The 19073-nt window shown below is 37.6% G+C and overlaps 3 protein-coding genes and 1 long non-coding RNA gene across 4 annotated transcripts; 3 read left to right on the forward strand and 1 right to left on the reverse strand.

Annotated features, from left to right (window-relative positions):
* The first annotated feature begins 401 nt into the window (after positions 1-401).
* Positions 402-4058, forward strand: LOC120773439 (vacuolar protein sorting-associated protein 18 homolog). The gene is made up of 6 exons (XM_040102321.1): positions 402-865; positions 921-1234; positions 1306-1620; positions 1717-3106; positions 3171-3322; positions 3398-4058. Exons 1-6 carry the CDS (start codon positions 577-579, stop codon positions 3857-3859), a joined length of 2922 nt encoding a protein of 973 aa, XP_039958255.1. The 5' UTR covers positions 402-576; the 3' UTR covers positions 3860-4058.
* Positions 4059-4695: 637 nt separating this feature from the next.
* Positions 4696-5559, reverse strand: LOC120773441 (protein C19orf12 homolog). Its single transcript, XM_040102323.1, has 3 exons — positions 5460-5559; positions 5283-5384; positions 4696-5110 (listed from the first exon to the last, which is right to left on the reverse strand). The coding sequence occupies exons 1-3, from the start codon at positions 5557-5559 to the stop codon at positions 4890-4892; spliced, it is 423 nt and encodes a 140-aa protein (XP_039958257.1). The 3' UTR covers positions 4696-4889.
* On the forward strand, positions 5068-5441 carry LOC120773442. The gene is made up of 2 exons (XR_005705163.1): positions 5068-5150; positions 5207-5441. It is a non-coding gene; the product is annotated as an uncharacterized LOC120773442 (long non-coding RNA).
* Positions 5560-6066: 507 nt separating the features above from the next.
* Positions 6067-18864, forward strand: LOC120773440 (protein halfway). Its single transcript, XM_040102322.1, has 7 exons — positions 6067-6621; positions 14490-15193; positions 15252-15492; positions 15563-15685; positions 15753-15914; positions 18369-18479; positions 18547-18864. The coding sequence occupies exons 1-7, from the start codon at positions 6550-6552 to the stop codon at positions 18826-18828; spliced, it is 1695 nt and encodes a 564-aa protein (XP_039958256.1). The 5' UTR covers positions 6067-6549; the 3' UTR covers positions 18829-18864.
* The last annotated feature ends 209 nt before the right edge of the window (positions 18865-19073 follow it).

The raw sequence follows: 19073 nt of genomic DNA on the forward strand, positions 1-19073 counted from the left end.
CCTCGGATAAGAAGTGTCTGGCTGCAAAGAAGATTTTTCAGACAAAAAGGCGGTGTTTCTCCAAAAGTTTTGGAAACCAGTTAACGTAAATCAAGATTTTTACAATTACGCTCACATCTCCCAAAATTTTTGCTAGATCAATTTCGAATTTTCGGAGAATATTTTCAAATACATGTACATCATATGTGCAAAATAATCGATTTTTTGAAATACCCCAAAGTGCAACTAGAGATTCATGTTAAAATTTCTATGAGTTTCTCAATGTCCAACTGACAATTCTTACCGAAACTATTTTATTATGTATGATTCTGCATATATTTCTTTCGTAAAGCGCATAAGAGTCGCAGGTGTATTCGATAGTTTTCGAGATAATTAGTTCAATGTTCAACACCAAATGAATTCCAACTAAAATATATCGATAATAGCTTTTATTTCGAATATTGATATACTACATTATTCCTTGACTGCTGGCAACTCTATGAAATAGTGCATCAGCTGTTTATCTTAAATAAAATACAATTTGTTGTGTTGAGAAAACTTTTATTATCCGCGAATTGTTCCGAAAAAAACCTTAAAATGTCGTCTTTTGATGAAGATGATAGCTGGATGAATTATAAACCGAGTGCCAAGTTTCTCCCAATCGTAGAGGGAAAAACTGCAGACTGTCCTGCAGCCGGTGAGACGGACTTTGATAAACTGGAGACGCCCATATTTAGTAAAAGACAAATTACATTGCGTATACCATCCACATACAAAGGAAATCTTATGCACGTGAACGTAAACAAGAATTGGTTAGTTTGTGTGCTGGACACACCGCAAACAATATTGCTACGTTTTTTTCTACCTCGAGCGTTGCCTCCAGGAGGTTTGTAAAATTATGTTTAATTTTGTCCCAGAGAATAAAATGTTTTTGCTTTTAGAAATACCTTTGGAAAAATACTTGGCAGGCTATGCTATTTCAAAAGTCTTTCTTGATTATACTGGACACCACACACTTATACCGATTGTGCCACAAACACCCGGGCTATCTGCTGATTTTCTTTACATACATGGAAATGGTCCAAAAGTGCGACGCGTAGAAAAATTTAAAGACCACGAAATTACAGCTGTTGCCTTTAATCGGTATATGGGTACAGAATCGTCCACTGGTCCAATACTTTTGGGTACAAGTCGTGGTTTGATTTTTGAAACGGAACTTGTACAAGATGGTTTTTCGCCTTTACAGCGAAAACAGGTATAAATTATATAAACTATGGCAGTAGTTAACAGTTATTTTGGTAATATGCTAAATTCCTTCGGTTGCAGGTTTATGATTTGGGTTTAGGACGTACAAAGTATCCCATAAATGGATTGGAATTATTACGTCTACCGAATACCAATAAATATATGGTTATTGCTACAACACCAGATTGTATATACACATTCCAAGAAAGTTTGAAGCCAGATGATAGATCTCTACAGTTTATATTCGCCAACTATGTAAATGGACAGCAGGTGCATGGAGCTGAAATGATTGAAACCGAATTGAATTATTCGGCACTGCAACTTTATGGCGAACCAAATGAAAAGCTTCCCAAACAGTGGGCATGGTTATGTGGTAGTGGTATCAGATTTGGAGAGGTAAGCTCTGCAGTACTTGGATTTATGGAAATTATACCAAAATACTAGTTTAACATTCATATTTTCCTTCACAATTGTTTTTTTTTCCTTTTTAAGATTTCTACCGAGGAACGCTCTACTAATGTCCTACTTGGTGACAGCTTAATCAATTTGGACTTCAAGCAATATAAGCACCTCTCCTACGAAGAACGTCGTCAAAATGCGCCGCGAACGCTTGCTTTAACCGAATATCACGCACTTTTACTTTATTCCGATCATATTACAGGCATTTGTCTGCTAAATGAAAAAGTAGTTTATGAAGAGTATTTCCATGAGCAAGTTGGTAAACTATTGAATATTTTGCGCGATCCATTCACCGGCACTATCTACGTTTATACGGATAAAATGTTCTTCAGCTACAAGATCACCGATGAACAACGTGATATATGGCGTATATATTTGGAGAAAGGGCAATATGATTTGGCGGAAATTTACGCTGCAGAGCAGCCGGAGCACTTGGATATTGTGCTCATCAAAAAAGCAGATGCCGCATTTGAAAAAGGCGATTATACGCTAGCAGCTGATTTCTATGCGGAAACGTCTAAGCCCTTCGAGGAGATTAGTTTGAAATTTATGGAACTGGATACTAAAAAGCCAATAATACGCTATGCTAAAAAGCGTTTAGCCATGTTGGAAAATGATCCAACTAAAATAATGGTGCTCGTCATATGGCTGGTTGATCTTTACTTAACTCAAATCAATTATCCACGTCGCAGTGCGCAAGAGCGTGCCGAATGGCAGAGCGAATTCGATGAGTTCATGCAAGGTGCACGTGTGGCCGATTGTGCACGCCAAAACAAAGAACCCATATGCAATCTGTTAAAAGAGCATGCAGATTCGCATAATATCGCACAATTTGCGATATCCATTGGCGATTATGAGGAGGTAATTGAACAACAAATTGGTAGCAAGAAATTCAAAGAGGCACTTCGCACACTCACGCAACAAGATAATCTCGAACTGTACTATAAATATTGTCCTATACTTATGGATTACTTGCCACATGAAACTGTCGATACGTTAATGTCGCAAGGACGAAAATTCGACATAAAAGAGCTTATACCCACCTTAGTGTTGCAAGAGAGCGATAAACATATAGAAGAGATTATTAGGTACTTGGAGTTTGCAATTTACAATTTAGGTGAAACAAATCAAGCAGTTCATAATTACATAATACATTTGTATGCCAAATATAAGCCGCCTAAGGTAATCAAATATCTTGAGAATGAGGGGCAGGATTTGAGTTTGATACATTACGAAATAAATTATGCGATGATACAGTGTAAACTATTCAAAGTGAATGTTGCATCAGTTTTCCTAATGTGCTTAAGTAAAATGTGGGCGGCGGCAGTGGATTTGGCACTGGAATTCGATTTGAAACTGGCGAAGGAAACAGCGTCGAAGCCAACAAAAGAGGAAGAACGCGAAAAGATGTGGCTGGCCATTGGTAAGAAAAACTTATGAAATTCATTTAATCATTGAAATGATCAAACCTTTCGTGCCCATTACAGCGCGTCATGAAATACAAGGTACGAATGATGTTAAAAAAGCGCTAGATCTTCTGAAGGAATGTGATTTGCTACGCATAGAGGATTTACTACCATTTTTTTCTGATTTCGAAAAAATTGATGATTTCAAAGAACCCATATGTGCGGCTTTAAAAGTATGTATACATTTAAAATTACTCCTTTATAGAAAAATTAAATATAACGCTTTTTTCTATATACTTTCACCCCAGGATTACAATATCAAAATTCTTGAACTCAAACACGAAATGGATGAGTGTGATAAACAAGCGGAGCGTGTCATCAAAGACTTACAGAATGTGCGTGAACGAAGTATTCGTATAAACGCGCAAGAAAATTGCAATCTCTGTGATTCCTTTCTAATGGTGAAGCCATTTATCGTTTTCATCTGTGGACACAAATTCCATAGTGATTGCTTAGAGAAAAAAATTCTACCAACACTAAGCAGCGAGCAAAATCGTCGATTGAGAACCATCAAACAACAATTGGACGCGTTGGTTACACAGAGTTTCGTTATGGATATCTCCGAGGAGATGCTCCTTCAACGCACGGAATTAAAAACTGAAATCGAGGAGATTATTGCTGGTGATTGTTATTTTTGTGGGGTAATGATTGACATGATCGATCAGCCCTTCATCAACGACTGGGAACAGGTTAATGTTGATTGGGAATAAACGGTAACTATGCAGCAAATCCACAGGGGATACATATGTATTATTTGTACTAGTTTTAAGCTCATGTGTGAGTAGATTTAAGCTTGAAATAAACGTAGCCATCATATTTTTTACACATAAATATGATTTATAAATGATATGCTAAATAATGATTATTCAAACGTATTTATATCGTAAATAAAGTAAAATAGCAAATTAATATTGTTGTAGATTTACATATTTTTAACGATTCAGAGCATGTAATAGTGGCGATCTGATCATTCGATTCACTCGATACAAAATTGATGACTCGTTGCTGAATTGTCGCGTGAAGATTGATAACTCATTAACAACACCAACAGAATTTCCAAATCAATTCAGCATATGTCGCATCAATCTCTTTTGATGATCGTCATTTAAATCGTTTAGCAATAACAAAAATGTATGACTAAAGTACACAAATATGTACATGTATGTAGGACTACTACACTCATGGTCAAAAGAATAAGTACATATGTATATACGCCCGTGTAGCATTCATTGCCACGCTTACTACAAAGAGGGGATTCCCCAGTTTCTTTTCACAGTTAAAGATATAACCATGTCGATTTTAAATAAACTAACCCAGAGTTGTATTCGTGTACTTCAACAAACGTTCAAAATTCAATTATGACCTAGCATTATATTTCTATTAAGTAAAAACAAAAAGTCAGTAAAAAGCAGTTTAATTTTCAACTTATTATTAATTTAAATTTTATTAATCGATGTTAATTGCTAATTGTACATTCGCTCGCAATACGATATTAATAAACATATACCACAAATTGCTTATGTATGTATAATTGACATGTTCCAACTTCATACATATTTATTATCACTAATGGCCATAGTTTTACACCTTTATTTATCTTAAATATATGTTGACATAAAGGAAGACTATAAATAGAATACAGCAATAAAACGCAAGCAATATTAAATACAAAGTACTTTTAAGAAATATTGTGCTTAATAATGTAATATGATCCCTGGCAATCCATAAAATGCCCACAGGTCATTCGATGACCTGACACTTCAACTCATTCGTTACGAAACTGATGGCTGTATTTAGAACTGCCTGCTGAATACCTGCATTGTTCATTAACAAAGGCAGCAGCATTGCCAAGTCTGAGATTGCGAACTCTGCCACTGCATTATTGACATGTCGCACTAATCTCTCCTGTTGAGCATCATTTAAATCGTTTAGTAACACATCAGCCAAGGGTCGGAATGTGCCTACAGAACAGTATAAAAAAAGCAGGATTAAAGTTCACAAGTATGTACAACTAAACGTAATTGTGTTTATAATATAAAAGGCTTATCGCTACTTAGTCATCACAGTTTTATACAGCTTATCAGCTCGGAAATATAGTGTTTCTATTGGTTTGTCTTATACGACAATACTTACCGCCAGTCATTTTATAAGCCATCAATCCGCCCGCTGTGCCACCAGCAGCCAGTCCTACAGGTCCAAGCAGAATTCCTCCTATAAAAGCAGTTGCTGCACAAACTAAATAAATTATAAAATGTAGAGTTTAAATAAATAAAAACTTATTTTTTTAATTTATCTGCGTATTTCAAATACCCATTGCTCCTTTGGCTGATTGTTTCATTGTCACTTGCACATTACGTTCATTTGCAATAATGGCAATTGCTTCCATCAATTCTCGTGTATTAACAGGCATTTTTTTATATTAAACTCTTTTGTTTATAGGTGAATTTTTAAGGATTACGTGTATTTAAATAAAAACCAGCTCCCAGTTGGATCACAACAAACCGTATGATCTATACGTTCTATAAAAATAGTCCTAAATGTCACAAAATGAAAAAGGTGATGCCACGCTGCAAGTAAAGTTGTGGACAGTTAGGAACTTAACTTACTTAGTTAAGCCGTTAAGTTAAGTGACGTTCAACTAAAAATTAATTTATCACCTGTGTAGATTTCTTTAAAAAATTATTTACTACAAAGTGTAGTGTGTCTAAGTTTAAAACATTTTAAATAATTGCAAATAATAATGAAATTAAATTATATTTTCTGCTCTAAAACAAAAGAATTGCGTCTTTATTAAACCTAAGTTTGATGTTTAAAAGGTGCTTGGCAACTCCGATTCTTATTATTTATTTCATTGCTTTTATTATTACATGTCTACTTCGCCCCAATCTCTTTTTGGTTCAGCGCCAATTTCTCACAATCCAGTGTGTTGGGGCTGTTTATCGCTTTAGCTCCTCCACAGTTGATGAACGGCAACAGCAGTGAATAGCAAAACAAAATGAAAGTGTAAAATGTGAAGCAACTGGTGTCGGTGAACTAACTTGCTTGAATGCTAAATAATTGAAAATCAACGATATAGCTTTCAAGAAAAGCCGTCCATGATACAAATCTAGCAAATACGTCTAGTAGTAAACTATACTGTTCCAAAAAGCGATGAATTTGTATGTATTTAATATACATATTCACCATTTTTATAATGCATATTTGCTACAGTTTTAAATGTAGATGAAAGATAATTTTGTTGAATCATTTGCATTATTGTTTCATTGTCTATTTTGTGAGAAACAAATATAATAAAGACGTACAAAGTGTACACAAGCGGAAATGTGTAAAATATTTGCTTATTAAATTGCTCATAAATTATTATAATGATGGTATTTGTTGCCATCGGCATTTAGAGTGAATGTTTTCAATAGACAAGTTGTTTATAAATTTATATAAAATGGAAATATTCTACAATCAGTTGGATAAATATGTAAGTACCAACAGGCCTAAATAATTATTTTAAATACAAATTATTGTAAATACATATGTACGTACTCTGAATATACATATGTAATTACATAAATATGTATGTAGGTGTGAAGTCATACAAGTTAAAAATTACTGATAACAATAATTTTGCCAATATGAAAAAATGTGTCTTCAGTCTACGTACTTATTTTTAGGATGACAAAATATAAAGTCAAGTGCTTTTAAAGTTGGACTTGGGATGCAATAGCATTCAGTTCTATCTATCATTCTTATACATACTTATGTATATTGACAAATTTTGTAATTGCATGTGAGTATCGTACTTTTACATTCAAAGTGCTGCCTCAATGCTTTCAATAATATCTATTTATACATATCCCAAGTAGTGCACAAAAACTAAAGATAATATTGTCGCGCTATATTAATGCAATTTTTTATATAATATACTAAGTCTTACGCACGTATAAGTATGTATGTATATACATACGTATGCATTGTTTACAAATACGGTGTTAAGTAAATATAGTTTTTTGTAAAGAAAATAACTGTTGAAATTTATTTAATAATTGTTTTAGAAGCAACAGGTGTGTCTGTTGTTGTTAACGATCTCAAAGTATACATACATACATACATATATCAAGTTTGCCAAGTAGTTTATAACTCCCAGAAATAAAATATACATACATACATATATGTATGAAATGATCGGCATGATGTGCTGAGTCAATTTAGCTGTGTCGTCTGTAGGTACATATCGAGCTAGGCCAACAGTTTTTGGGATATCGATCTGAATTTTTATGAACTTTATTTTCTTTAGAAGAAGGAACTTTCTCCGAACACCCGATATCGCCATTAGCCATAGCTGCCGTACAAACTGATAGATCAAAACCCAGTCCTTACATTAAAGACTTTTTTGTCATACAATCTGATTCAGTTCATGATGATGAAGTACTGATTCGACGGAAATAGTAGTAAAAGGTACAATTGAAGGCTGCGCTGCACTTCGGACAGGGAACCAGCTGGATAGATAGATAGATAGATAAATGTTATGAGGTAATGCACCGCGACCTAGGGTCTATTGTGCCCTCTACGATATCACATGTCTTCCCAGAGTCCCAGCAGCCTGAATAGCTCTAGGAGTTTGCCGGCCGCTACTGAGGTGATGTAATCCCTGCTGATATAGATGGAATCCATGGCCTTAAGCCTTTTTCCACAGATTGCTGTGCAGTCCAGGATTAGGTGTGCTGGTGTTTCCTGTTCCAGGTCGCAGAACCGGCAGTTAGCACAGGAGACTATGCCCATGTTGAACAAGTGCTTCCTGAGCCTGCAGTGCTCGGTTGCACAAGGACAGGCGGTTTAGCCTTTCTATGCATTCCTCAACTAAAAGCGATTTGATCTCATATGATGAAATCGCCTTTAGTGCCGCTTGGCTATCACTGAGAATAGCTATACGCTGGTTGCGATAGTTGCGGCTGAGGTTGACTTCAGCGCACTGACCTATGGCAAAAACTTCAGCCTGGAAGATACTTAGGAAGCAGCCCATTGGTATGGACAGCTTAGTACGCGGTCCCGCAATACCTGCCCCAATACCCTTTTTGAGCCATCAGTGTACCACTGAATGGTACTGTCTTCCAGCAGTTTTTCCAGCGTGGAATCGCTCCACTCCGTCTTGCTGCCGAGAGTAACTTTGAAATTTCTTTTAAAGTTTATTTTCTTCGTTGTGCCGTCCTTTGGGAGGAAGACTAGCGGTGTGCTTTCCGCTAGTACGTCCATCTGTCTGGAGGACATTAACTTTCCTCTACCGCAGCCTTCTGCTGACATGGTGTGGTTTGCTGCATGTTTTATCACCTGGTGCAGCGGTGTGAGCTCCAATATGACTTCCAGTGCCACAGTGGGACATGTGCGCATTGCCCCCGAAGCACAGACACAGGCGAGGAAGGCGCAGATCGCAACCTCGCCATTATCCAGCGAGTAACCAGCTGGATGTTCATATTCATCATATAATCACTTACTCAACGATATCTTCTTAGCATAAGACAGATTAACATGCAATATCTTTTTCGATGTTTACACAGACAATTGTTTGAAACAAAACTATATCCTAAGACATTAAAGAAGACTTTCTAACAATTTGTTGTACTAGAAACCAAGAATTGAAATCATTCACAGAGACGTTCAATAATAATTACCACAACAACCGGTTCTACGATACCGGAATTAACTCGGAATTTATTTGGACAAGGGATAACCGTGACAATCACGACTTTTACAACTGAACTATTTAGTAGGATCAAAGAAATAATTGATTTTATGGGCCGGGAAGTCATATGTATCGATAGCTACAATCTAAGAAACTAAGATTAACAGCTTCTTAGATCTTCTGAGATGTGCTGGTTTCAACGTGTTGGTAAAGATTGCGAGCGAGATAGTGGTGGTGGCCTAGCCTTCATCTTGCTTCACACAGTGTAGTATCATCTTATCGATCGGCATCGACGGCAGGGACACTGCACTAGTATGTCAAGCTTTGCTATCCGGTTTGGCGATGTCGAAATATTTAATTTATATATCCTCCAGTTATTAACAGAATTTCATAACTGACTTTGACCGATATGTCTTACTGACAGTTGTGAAAAATGCCTTCACTTAACTGCTGTATGGAAAATCGGAGAGGTTGTCCCACTGGTGAAACATGGGAAGCCTGCCAACCCAGGGAAATCTTAACGACCGCATTGAAAACATTAAATCTCTTCCCTGCCAAATCCACTGCCACCCTATTTTAAACTGGAGGAAGGAGTCCATACTGAACACTAACTTTTCAGTTGACTTCACTCCACAAACAACCGTGATTAATTCAAAAGTAGGTCGCTATTAGGCGACTTAGGCACAAGTGCAAAGGATTGTTTTTGGCAAAGTACAAAGCAATTGGCCGTCCGGTCATTAAGTATGACGCACAATAAGATCACTTGAAATCAGCAGGACGCATATGAAGAAAATGCAGAACATTGCATCTCAGACTATAACAGGATGTTTTCTAATGTCTCCCATCGAACATCTTCATAGTGAGGCCCATATGCTCGCTATCAAGGAGCATAATATTCTTCTCTCTAAGCAGTTTCAGGTGTTTTCGCAGAAGTGACCTCCATGACAGTTAACATGTAACAAAACAGTGTCCGGATAATCGTTACAACAATAAAAACCTCCTATAAATTTCTACCCTTATGATCTCGAGTATGGGTATGATCACTACCCACCACAGACGAAATGCTCCAAATAAACATCTTACTTTCATGTCACAAAACAGTGTCAAAATAACAACATAAAAATGTCTTATTTTAAGAAATAAGTCTTAAACTTTATTGCTTAGTAACGAAATAATCTTAATCTTATCATAAGTGAATACTAAAACAAGAAAAAACGTTAACTTCGGTTGGACCAAAGCTATAATCGACTTCACAAATACTAAAACCAAGGGACTTGTTCGCTTATATACGGACAGACGGACATGGCTATGTCGATTTCTCTCGTTATGATTAAGTTAGGAATGATGTGTTTATTTCGGTGTATTCTAATTGTTCAAAACTAAACTAATATATCTAAGGCACCGAAACTACTCTAGACCACTGATATCAGTTGATGGATCGTTGTTCATGTTTTTCTACGATCGACTGTAGATTTTAATTATAATGAAGTAGTTTTGTAGATTCCCGTAGAAAGTGAAAATAGTTTAATTATTGTTATATGAATTTATGAAACCCCGCTACCTATGTATTAGATTACCCAGATTTGCAAATTGTTGAAGTTAATATTTAGTCAACGTGAAATAATGAATCTCATTTATGTTAGTTCAATACAAACAAAGGTGTAGAAGTTAATTATAGTAACTGTTAACCCAAACAACGTTTCCAAATAAAACCTGATAAACAACAGTTTTGTGATAAAACAGCTTGAAGTTATCACCTGTGCTCCTAGGCGTGAACAAATCTTCTTATACAAACCTAAATATATTTTTATGTACATACATACATACATATATACTATACATGGGTAGTCAACATGTAGTCGAAATTCCTTATCGAAAATTGTACTTGTACAAAGCTGTGTATATGATGTGCAAATAAGTATATGTACATAAGAGTGTGGCATATAATAATATTAATATATTATAAAGTAAAAGATAGGCTGTTTATACATATTACATATACTTACATATATATTTCGAAGAATTGAACTTCAATTAAAATTTTTCGTTGAAAATTTATTATTGTATATAGATAAATAGCTACCAAATGTTCTTGGAAATACGAAAAAAATCAGTCTTTCCGTCTAATATTAAATATTTAAATACCGTAAGAAACCGTATATTATTTTACCTAGTCTTGCCATAAATTCTGTTACAGTTGACAAATTCGCCGAAAAAAGTTATTGGTTTTATTATAATTTGTATGCAGTTCTTCTTCTTCTTTATTGACGTATACACCATTTACGCGGTTATAGCCGTGTTTACAACGGCGCGCCAGTCGCTCTTTCTTTTCGCTGTTTGGCGCCAATTAAAGATTCCAAGTGTAGCTAGATCATTCTCCACCTGGTCTTTCCAACGGAATGGAGGTCTTCCTCTGTTTCCCCCGGCAGTTTTATAAAAAACAAAAATCCACAAGCAATTAACAATCAAATAATTTGAGATTATTGAATTACAATGCTGTTATCATTGCATTTTTTTTTTGCTATTCTGATATCGCCATATCATATTGGCTGCTAATTAGCTGAAAGTGTGGAAGCAGAATACTTCCAGTTTTCAATCTATTTCCAAAGCGTAAAAATTTAATTATAACCTTTCCGCTTGACTACGTCAGAGAGCGGTTTGTTTATTTTTGAACAAGTGCCAATGAGGTATAGTGTGGCGTTACTAATTAAGTCAACTCTAGAAAAGGCACAAATAAGGGCAGGTTGGACAAGTGGTACTTCACACAAATCATACATATTCTGTACTTATCTATTTTTGTATAAAAAAACAGCTTCTATCCCATTTTTTATTAAAACATATTTCTCTAATTCAGTTTTTTTAAGATATACATATATGCAAAAAATTAAATTATTATGACCACTTAATGTAACACATTCTTTTATTTATCCATTTTGCTCGTCAATAAATACGAAATATGTTAAATAATGTGTAAATTAGCAGTTGTGTGTGATTTATATGTGCCTTAAAGTGTGCACACCTCCGAAATTGTGCTAATAACTTCATGAATTATTCATAAATATGCACTAAAGAGCGCAGCAAACAAGCGATTAAAGATTTCACTCACAAACAAGCTGCTTGGGGACCAATTGTGTGAAAATCAATTAAATATACATAAATATGTACATATATACATACGGACATACACACATATATACTAACTTTAAATACGTTACATTGCAAGCGTTATATTAGCGTCGCGTGGGTTCAGGGCGGCTATTTTCATTTTAACTTAACACTAATCTACGCATTAGTAGAGCACATTGGCAAGTGTCATCCATCAATTAAAACCATATCGTCTGGTAATACCTTGAAGTTCATACATACATACAGTATGTATGTTTATTTCGGGCCCGCGCGTCATCTGACGCATCTCTAAAGGATATTACCGCTCCCAAAGCTTTTTGTAATTCCAACAATGTTAGTCCTCAGCGGGTGCAGGACAGTATGTCAATAAGTAGCAGCAATAAAATCAATTACAGACCTACCCAATTTCTATGTAGCTTCTGCCGTTAACTGGTAAACCCACAACAGTTATGCTAATTGACGTATACTGTACAACTCATCATCCTTTATGTACACAAAAAGTTTTGCCAGCTGCTCCTACAAAACAAACAAAAAAAGACAAAAATAAATATATTTGCACAGCGCTAATTGTCCCAGTAAAAGATTGGTCGCAACCGTCGACCTAGCGAACTTTTAATACCTTAAAGGAATAAATGTAACATTTTGGCTCGTTGCGTGTAACACCGTCTATTAGATACTCTTGCAGACTAGAAGAAAATCTGCTTAGAAAATTTGTAAAAAAAAGCTTTAACTTAAGGGGTTGCCGAAAGTCAGAAAACCTGAAATAAGTTTGGCATTCCACCAGGGGTAAGGTGGACGTCTGACGACACACCTAAACGTTTAGGAGGCCCATTGTCAAACCATTGGGACTAAAAACGCCTCATTATATTTTGTCCTTTCTAAACCTACCCGTCCTTCAAATGAAGTTGACCTGTTACCACTACTACTAGAGTTCTTATATCATTCCTTTTGAGTTTTATTAGTCGGCATGTGGGACCCATATTCCATTCAAGCCACATTTGTCTGCATGTTAAGCGAGTAAGGGATTGACTCCACCGAGATTCAACGATATTTACAACATGTTTGTCGATAAAATATCTGCAAGTAGTCAGAGGGATATAAATTCCAACCTTTCTTGAGTCTACTTGTAGGGTGATGCCTTCTCTAGCTAGTTCATCTGCTTTACAGTTAACATAAATATCGATAAGTCTATTGTGAAATAGGACGTTATATCTGGCAAAAGGTTAACACATTAACATCGGTGACATCCGACTTTACTGATTACAAAGCCGATTGGCCATCTATATATTTATATAAATATATTACTTGTTGTAAGCATATTTTACTCAGGGATGCTAATGAGCCACGCATAGACCAGTTTCGGTCCTTGGAGATGCCAGATGGAGTGCCGTTACGTAGTCCAAGAGGTTTAGTCATCCTTTAGGAGACCAACACTTGACGCGGATTTTAGCACGTTCTGTAGCCTCGCTAACTATACTTCTTTCACTCTCTCATACTGTGGACCCCCAAATTCTTGAAGAGTTGCCTTAACAATGCATGACAAGTGCACAAGATATACTTCATTGTTTCCCTGGTGCCTTCCTCTTAATATTTCTACGGTCATCTCAATCTGTCAGCCCCATTCTGCCGGCGGGCACCACCACCAGACTGTGACCAATCCAACCATGTTCGTAATGTCTCTTCCATTGATATAGGTTCCAGTTTTGCACCCCGGTCATTGTGTTTTGACCAATGCTCGCCTCCTGATCGTCGTATAGTCAATGCATAGGTTTGCCAATGTCGGTCACGTTTTCGGATGACAGACAGGTCTACTCAACCGGAACGGACCCAGATTATTATCCGGCCAAGGACTGTCAACTTCGCAGAATTCTGCCGTTACCACAACCTCCCACTATCTCACTGCCGCCGATGTCTTTATGACCTGGCACCAAGTAGAAGTGAATTTGGCGACGCCCTCTGCTGCTGCCCTTCTTCCCGAAACATTTTTGCCGATATTATATGCCTTGATTGCTGGTTAGCTGTTCACGTAGGTATTAACTCTGGCTTTGTCTGCGACTTTCCCAATAGTAAATAGTAAGTAGTTGTCTTGCCGATTTTTCTGAAGGTCTAAAGGTGCAAGATTTTGTACTAGTTTGAAAACCACCGTGATTCTTATAGCACCCGTTATGCCGAGCGTTGCAAGCTAAACCCTTTCCATTGGCTTCCGGTAGGTAGATTTCCGCATACCTGTCCACCAGTAGAATTGGCCTTACTATATCTGTGTAGCACCGGTGCATGAGAGAGGGAGAAAGCCCCCAGGTTGTGCCAAGCATACAAGACATTTTCAGCCTTTTCATACTCTTTTATCCACATTGTGGTTCCAAAGCAATTTGCTGTCCAAGACTACCCCAAGGTACTTGGTGCGTTCCTTGAGAGGGAGTTCTGTCCGACTTATCAAAGGAAGACTCTATGGAGGGATTTTATATAAATTATGTATTATATTTGGATTATTTAAACAATTATTAAACATCAACGTTGCCTCTTAATATGTTAACTTCTTTTAGACATGCCAAACACACATTCTTTTCGTGGTTATATGTTTGCTCTGCTGGCCAGGGTCTTACGCATTACCACATCCTGTTGAGGAGCCAATGGCGTTGCCACAAGAGCCACTACCGAATGGACTGATAGATTTTCAGCCACCACCTCCACCGAACTTATTGCCGTTGCCAAAGATTGTGCCCACTACCAGCCTGCCGCCAGCTGAACCAGAGATAACCGAATATCGTCCTCAGTGCTTCTACGCCGAGGAGGAATTATGTGACAAAACTCTAGAGAATTGGAATCAACAAACTTACGATCAGCACACACACTTGGGCACCTGTCACTGTCGACCGTACACCAATATGCCCACGTCATGGTATTGCTGCAATGTAACACACATGTCGATGATCTCGTCCTGCAGTAACACAACTACCTGGACAAACTTACATATACGCAATGTCACACTGCATGAATTGGATTTGTCGAATTTCCTCTACCAGAAGCTGCAATCGCTCGCCATCACCGACGGTAACATCACCAAATTGGTGGGCAGCTTTTCACGATTCTCTTCCATCAAGTGTCTGAATGTGTCCAATAATAATTTGTCGGAAATTACGCAACGTGGCTTAATACCACCGACGCTGAAAGTGCTGGATATATCGAAGAACAATTTGACGAGCATACCGAACTTTAATCAAAATCAGAATATAACTGTAGATGTGAGGTGTGTATGATTATTGTTCATTTATTTCTTCTAAAAAAAAATAATTTTTCACTTGCAGTGGCAACAACAATATGCTTTGTTATGACATATACAATTCCATCTTTCGCGATTCGCTGATGTTCGTCAACCAGCAAAACTCGTACTGTTTGCATAACTCCACTTTTCGTTGGTTCAATTCAACCGACTTGATATCTATCAAAGAGCTAGTCAAATCGCGACCGTTGAACACCGACTGCCCCATCATACCTGGTTATGGCAATTGTACTTGCAAGAAGGAGCACATGGTGACCACTTTGTCGGTAAATGCTATGAAATTCATTCATTAGTCTCGCTTTAATACTCACCAAATGCAACACTTTGCCTTTACAGGGCGATGAATCGGAAGCGACAACCAAAATCATATCGGAAGTGGACTGCTCTAATCTTGGGCTAGTTGAGCTGCCGCCAAAGCTGCCAGAAAACACGTTCTCACTGAATGTTTCGAACAATAAGGTTGTTATTCAAATATTATCATTACTATATTTGTTACAATTTTTTATTAACTCTTTTTTTTCAATAGATTACAAGCATCGGAAAACATTTTCATACAAATCCGACCTATCGTAGCTTAATTTACCTAGTAGCGGACAACAATAATATTTCCAAAATATACGATTTTGAAGGAACCACCTTTATGGAGCACTTTCAAAGACTTTATTTGCGCAACAATGCTATCAGCAGTGTAAGTTTCATAAAAATATATTCAGTTCAGTTCAGTTTGGCGAGATCAATTGATCAAAGTCGTATATCCCATAAAGTATACATACAGTTCAATTTCTATAACTCGAACTTCTATAACTCAAAGTTCTCCATCGAATCGAATTGACAATAGATGTCAAATTTTATACAAATTTTTTTCCATAACGAGCTCTCTCTAACTGGAAATGTTTTTTGTGGATTATGGTGATGGAGTCTAGTTCTGGTTTAGAGATATCGGTTTTATATTTTGGACACGTTCTTTTCTTCTCAAGAAGCTGCTTATTTGTTGATGTTGTTGTAATGGGTACCTAATTCCCGTTAGAATGCTAAGGATTAGATAAGTTGTCATCGAAGTCATCACAACGGGAGGCATAGAAAACGTGCTGTTTCGGCGGGGACGGACCATTAGGAGAGGGGTGTCAGATCAGTGAGGTTGGTGGGGTCGATTCTGGATAAGTAGGAGCTTAGTATCCAGAACGTAGTTGCGAATGTGTCACTCTCGTTTCTCGCGGCAACTCGAGCTCTTCATCTTAAATGTTTGGTGGTTTGACTACAAGTATTCCATTCACTGAGAGGGAGTCGATGAATCAGTTAATGGATGCACTGTAAATGGCGGTCAGGGCATGTCTGAAGTTTGTTGCGTCTGAAATCTGGTCGGCATATTGTTTTATGTCGTCGACGCAGTTAAGGACCTTTTAATGGTCCTGGCAGGCGGTTCCGTTCCCAGCAGAAACAGTGTGGAGAGAAGTTCATTATGTTCCTTAACTAGGAACATACGGACCTCACTGTGTAGGTGTTCAATGGGAGACATCAAGAGGCATCCTGTTATAGTTCGGAGTGCAGAGTTGTAACATGTTTGTAGCTTCCCCATCTTCGTTTCGCTGCATCCAGGCGACCATATTGCTGCGGCGTAGTTAAAGACTGGCCGGCCAATTGCCTTGTATGTTGTCAACAACGTTTCTTTGTCTTTTCACCATGTGCTGCCGGCTAGCGCCATGAGAATTTTGTTGCGGATCTGTACTTTAACAATAATCGCGGTCGTGTGAGGAGTGTAGAGCATAGGCTGTCGATTTTTTTTTTATTTTGTTTATACATTGCAACTAGCTGTCGAATGTGACACCTAAAATCTTCTAAGAAAGTCGGAATTTTAACGTCATCGCCCGCAATATCAAGGTCAAGTCTGTACTCCTTCGTGCAGTTAGTAAATATGGTCGCTGTGGATTTAGTGAAGGAGTGTGTTTGGTTCCGTACAGCGAGAAAGTGAGAAAGATCGGAGAGATTGAAGTTTACGTTTGAGCATAGCGGAAGAGGACACCACCCTGTGAAACCCTTTCTTTAATTTTTCTCAGTTTTTAGTTTTTACCTCGAAATATTACGGATGATTGACAACCGTACAGGTAGTTCATGGTCCACCTCTTCAGTCCTGGAGTGAGCGTAGTTTTTTCGTTGTCCTCCAGCAGCGTTGTGTGACTGACTGTGTCAAAGGCATTTGACAAGACTAACGCTACGACAATCGTTCTCTCGCAGGGTGGTTTCTGGTATCTGTGCGTTTATGGCGCTTAGTGCTGTGGTACACAGGTGGTGTATGAAGGCCTCAAGTGTCTTCACTACTGGGGAGTAAAAAGTTATCGGACTTCCCTTTGTTGATGGGTTTCAGTAGGTATTTGAAGAGTGGTCAGCGACAGGTTGAGGACCTTGGTGAGGTGACTTACGTCGAGCTAAGATTCTTTAGCATCAGCATGTTGCTTCAATCAGGGCCAATGGATTTGGACGATTTCATTCGATTTTAATTTTCCTCATCGGTGAAAGTAAGTGGTGCGCAGTCTTTTGGCATTTTACGCAGCCGTCGGGTAATACATCGTTTTCTTTGCCTACCGAAGGGTGCAGCATAAAATACCGGCAAAAAAACTGTTGTTGTTGTTTTAACGGAAATTCAATCCCCGTTGGGATGGTAAGTGTCGTTTGTGTTGTCGTCGATGTCATCTAACGGGAGGCCCAAGAAACATGCTGTTTCGACGGGGTCGGACCAAAGGGAGGAGGGTGTTAGATGAGTAGGGTTCGTGGGGCATGCAAAGAGGTGGTCAGTGTCATGCGGAGACTCGTTGCATGCACAAAAAAATAGCTCGCGTTCTTCTTCGGGTCCGAAGAGGCATGGTCATTGAATTGAATTTCAACTCGGTCATCATGTCTCTTCGGATTAGACAAAGTCTTGACAGTAGTCCAAAGCTTACTCACCCCGGTTGAAAGGTTACAGGACGTCAAGTGCTCTATCCATTTCATCCGCTTATATTGGTTTACCATTTGACGGATCTCCAAATTGAGATTCCTTATTCGGGGATCACAGGGATCGGCATGGCGTAAGGGGTCGCATTATATCATTTATGTTCGTCAATTTATTGAAAATCATACGATTTTACTCCTAACTTCATAATTTCAGATTCCCGAATATTTTTTGAGCAACGTATTGGATAATCATGATGTTGGACGCATTATCTTTCTCGGCGGCAATGAGCTGAATTGTGACTGTAATTCAGCTAAAACATTGAAGGTACATAAATACCAAATTGAAACTCAATAATTAATTATTAAAAACTATATGTGTCTTCTTTTCCCAGTATTGGCTGTTGGAACACAATCGTGACATCCCTGATTATAATAGCATAAGATGTCGGAATTTACCACAAAATGTTATGGAATTGCGCGAAAAGAAATTGTGCCAATCGCCGCACGATTGGACCGATTACATTTATTATTTGATAGCCACCGAGGTGATTTTGCTGATTGCTTTAATCACAAAAGTATCCTACGATTACTGGGTATTCAAAACCGCCGGCTATTTGCCATGGCCAGCTAGTAAAATGCCAAAATTACCATGTGATTGGCTATGTGAATCTTAGTGTGCCCAATCCAGTGTGAGAGGGGAGGCAGAAAGACAGAAGACTACTGAAATAACCATCGAAAATTTTTCAAAATATACTACATGCATATTAAGTAAGGCTAGTTAGCTAGTTAGTTTTATATCAGCATATTAATATTTAATAAATGTGCCTATATTAGTACAGTAAGGGGGAGAGAGAAACACAATAAGTGCAATTTCCATAAAGTGCCTATAAAAATTGTTTACAAAAACAAAAAATAAGAA

Source organism: Bactrocera tryoni, chromosome 4, assembly GCF_016617805.1.
Source record: "Bactrocera tryoni isolate S06 chromosome 4, CSIRO_BtryS06_freeze2, whole genome shotgun sequence".
Lineage (NCBI taxonomy): Eukaryota > Metazoa > Arthropoda > Insecta > Diptera > Tephritidae > Bactrocera > Bactrocera tryoni.

Bases quoted from the DNA above. Each gene is read 5' to 3' on its own strand.
- LOC120773439 (XM_040102321.1), top strand. From the start codon at position 577: ATGTCGTCTTTTGATGAAGATGATAGCTGGATGAATTATAAACCGAGT. The intron at 3,107-3,170 runs GTAAGAAAAACT...TGCCCATTACAG, and splicing joins AAAGATGTGGCTGGCCATTG to CGCGTCATGAAATACAAGGT. The intron at 3,323-3,397 runs GTATGTATACAT...CTTTCACCCCAG, and splicing joins CCATATGTGCGGCTTTAAAA to GATTACAATATCAAAATTCT.
- LOC120773441 (XM_040102323.1), bottom strand. From the start codon at position 5,559: ATGCCTGTTAATACACGAGAATTGATGGAAGCAATTGCCATTATTGCA. The intron at 5,385-5,459 runs GTATTTGAAATA...TAATTTATTTAG, and splicing joins ATCAGCCAAAGGAGCAATGG to TTTGTGCAGCAACTGCTTTT. The intron at 5,111-5,282 runs GTAAGTATTGTC...ACTGTTCTGTAG, and splicing joins GGCTTATAAAATGACTGGCG to GCACATTCCGACCCTTGGCT.
- LOC120773440 (XM_040102322.1), top strand. From the start codon at position 6,550: ATGTTTTCAATAGACAAGTTGTTTATAAATTTATATAAAATGGAAATA. The intron at 6,622-14,489 runs GTAAGTACCAAC...AACTTCTTTTAG, and splicing joins ACAATCAGTTGGATAAATAT to ACATGCCAAACACACATTCT. The intron at 15,493-15,562 runs GTAAATGCTATG...TTGCCTTTACAG, and splicing joins ACATGGTGACCACTTTGTCG to GGCGATGAATCGGAAGCGAC.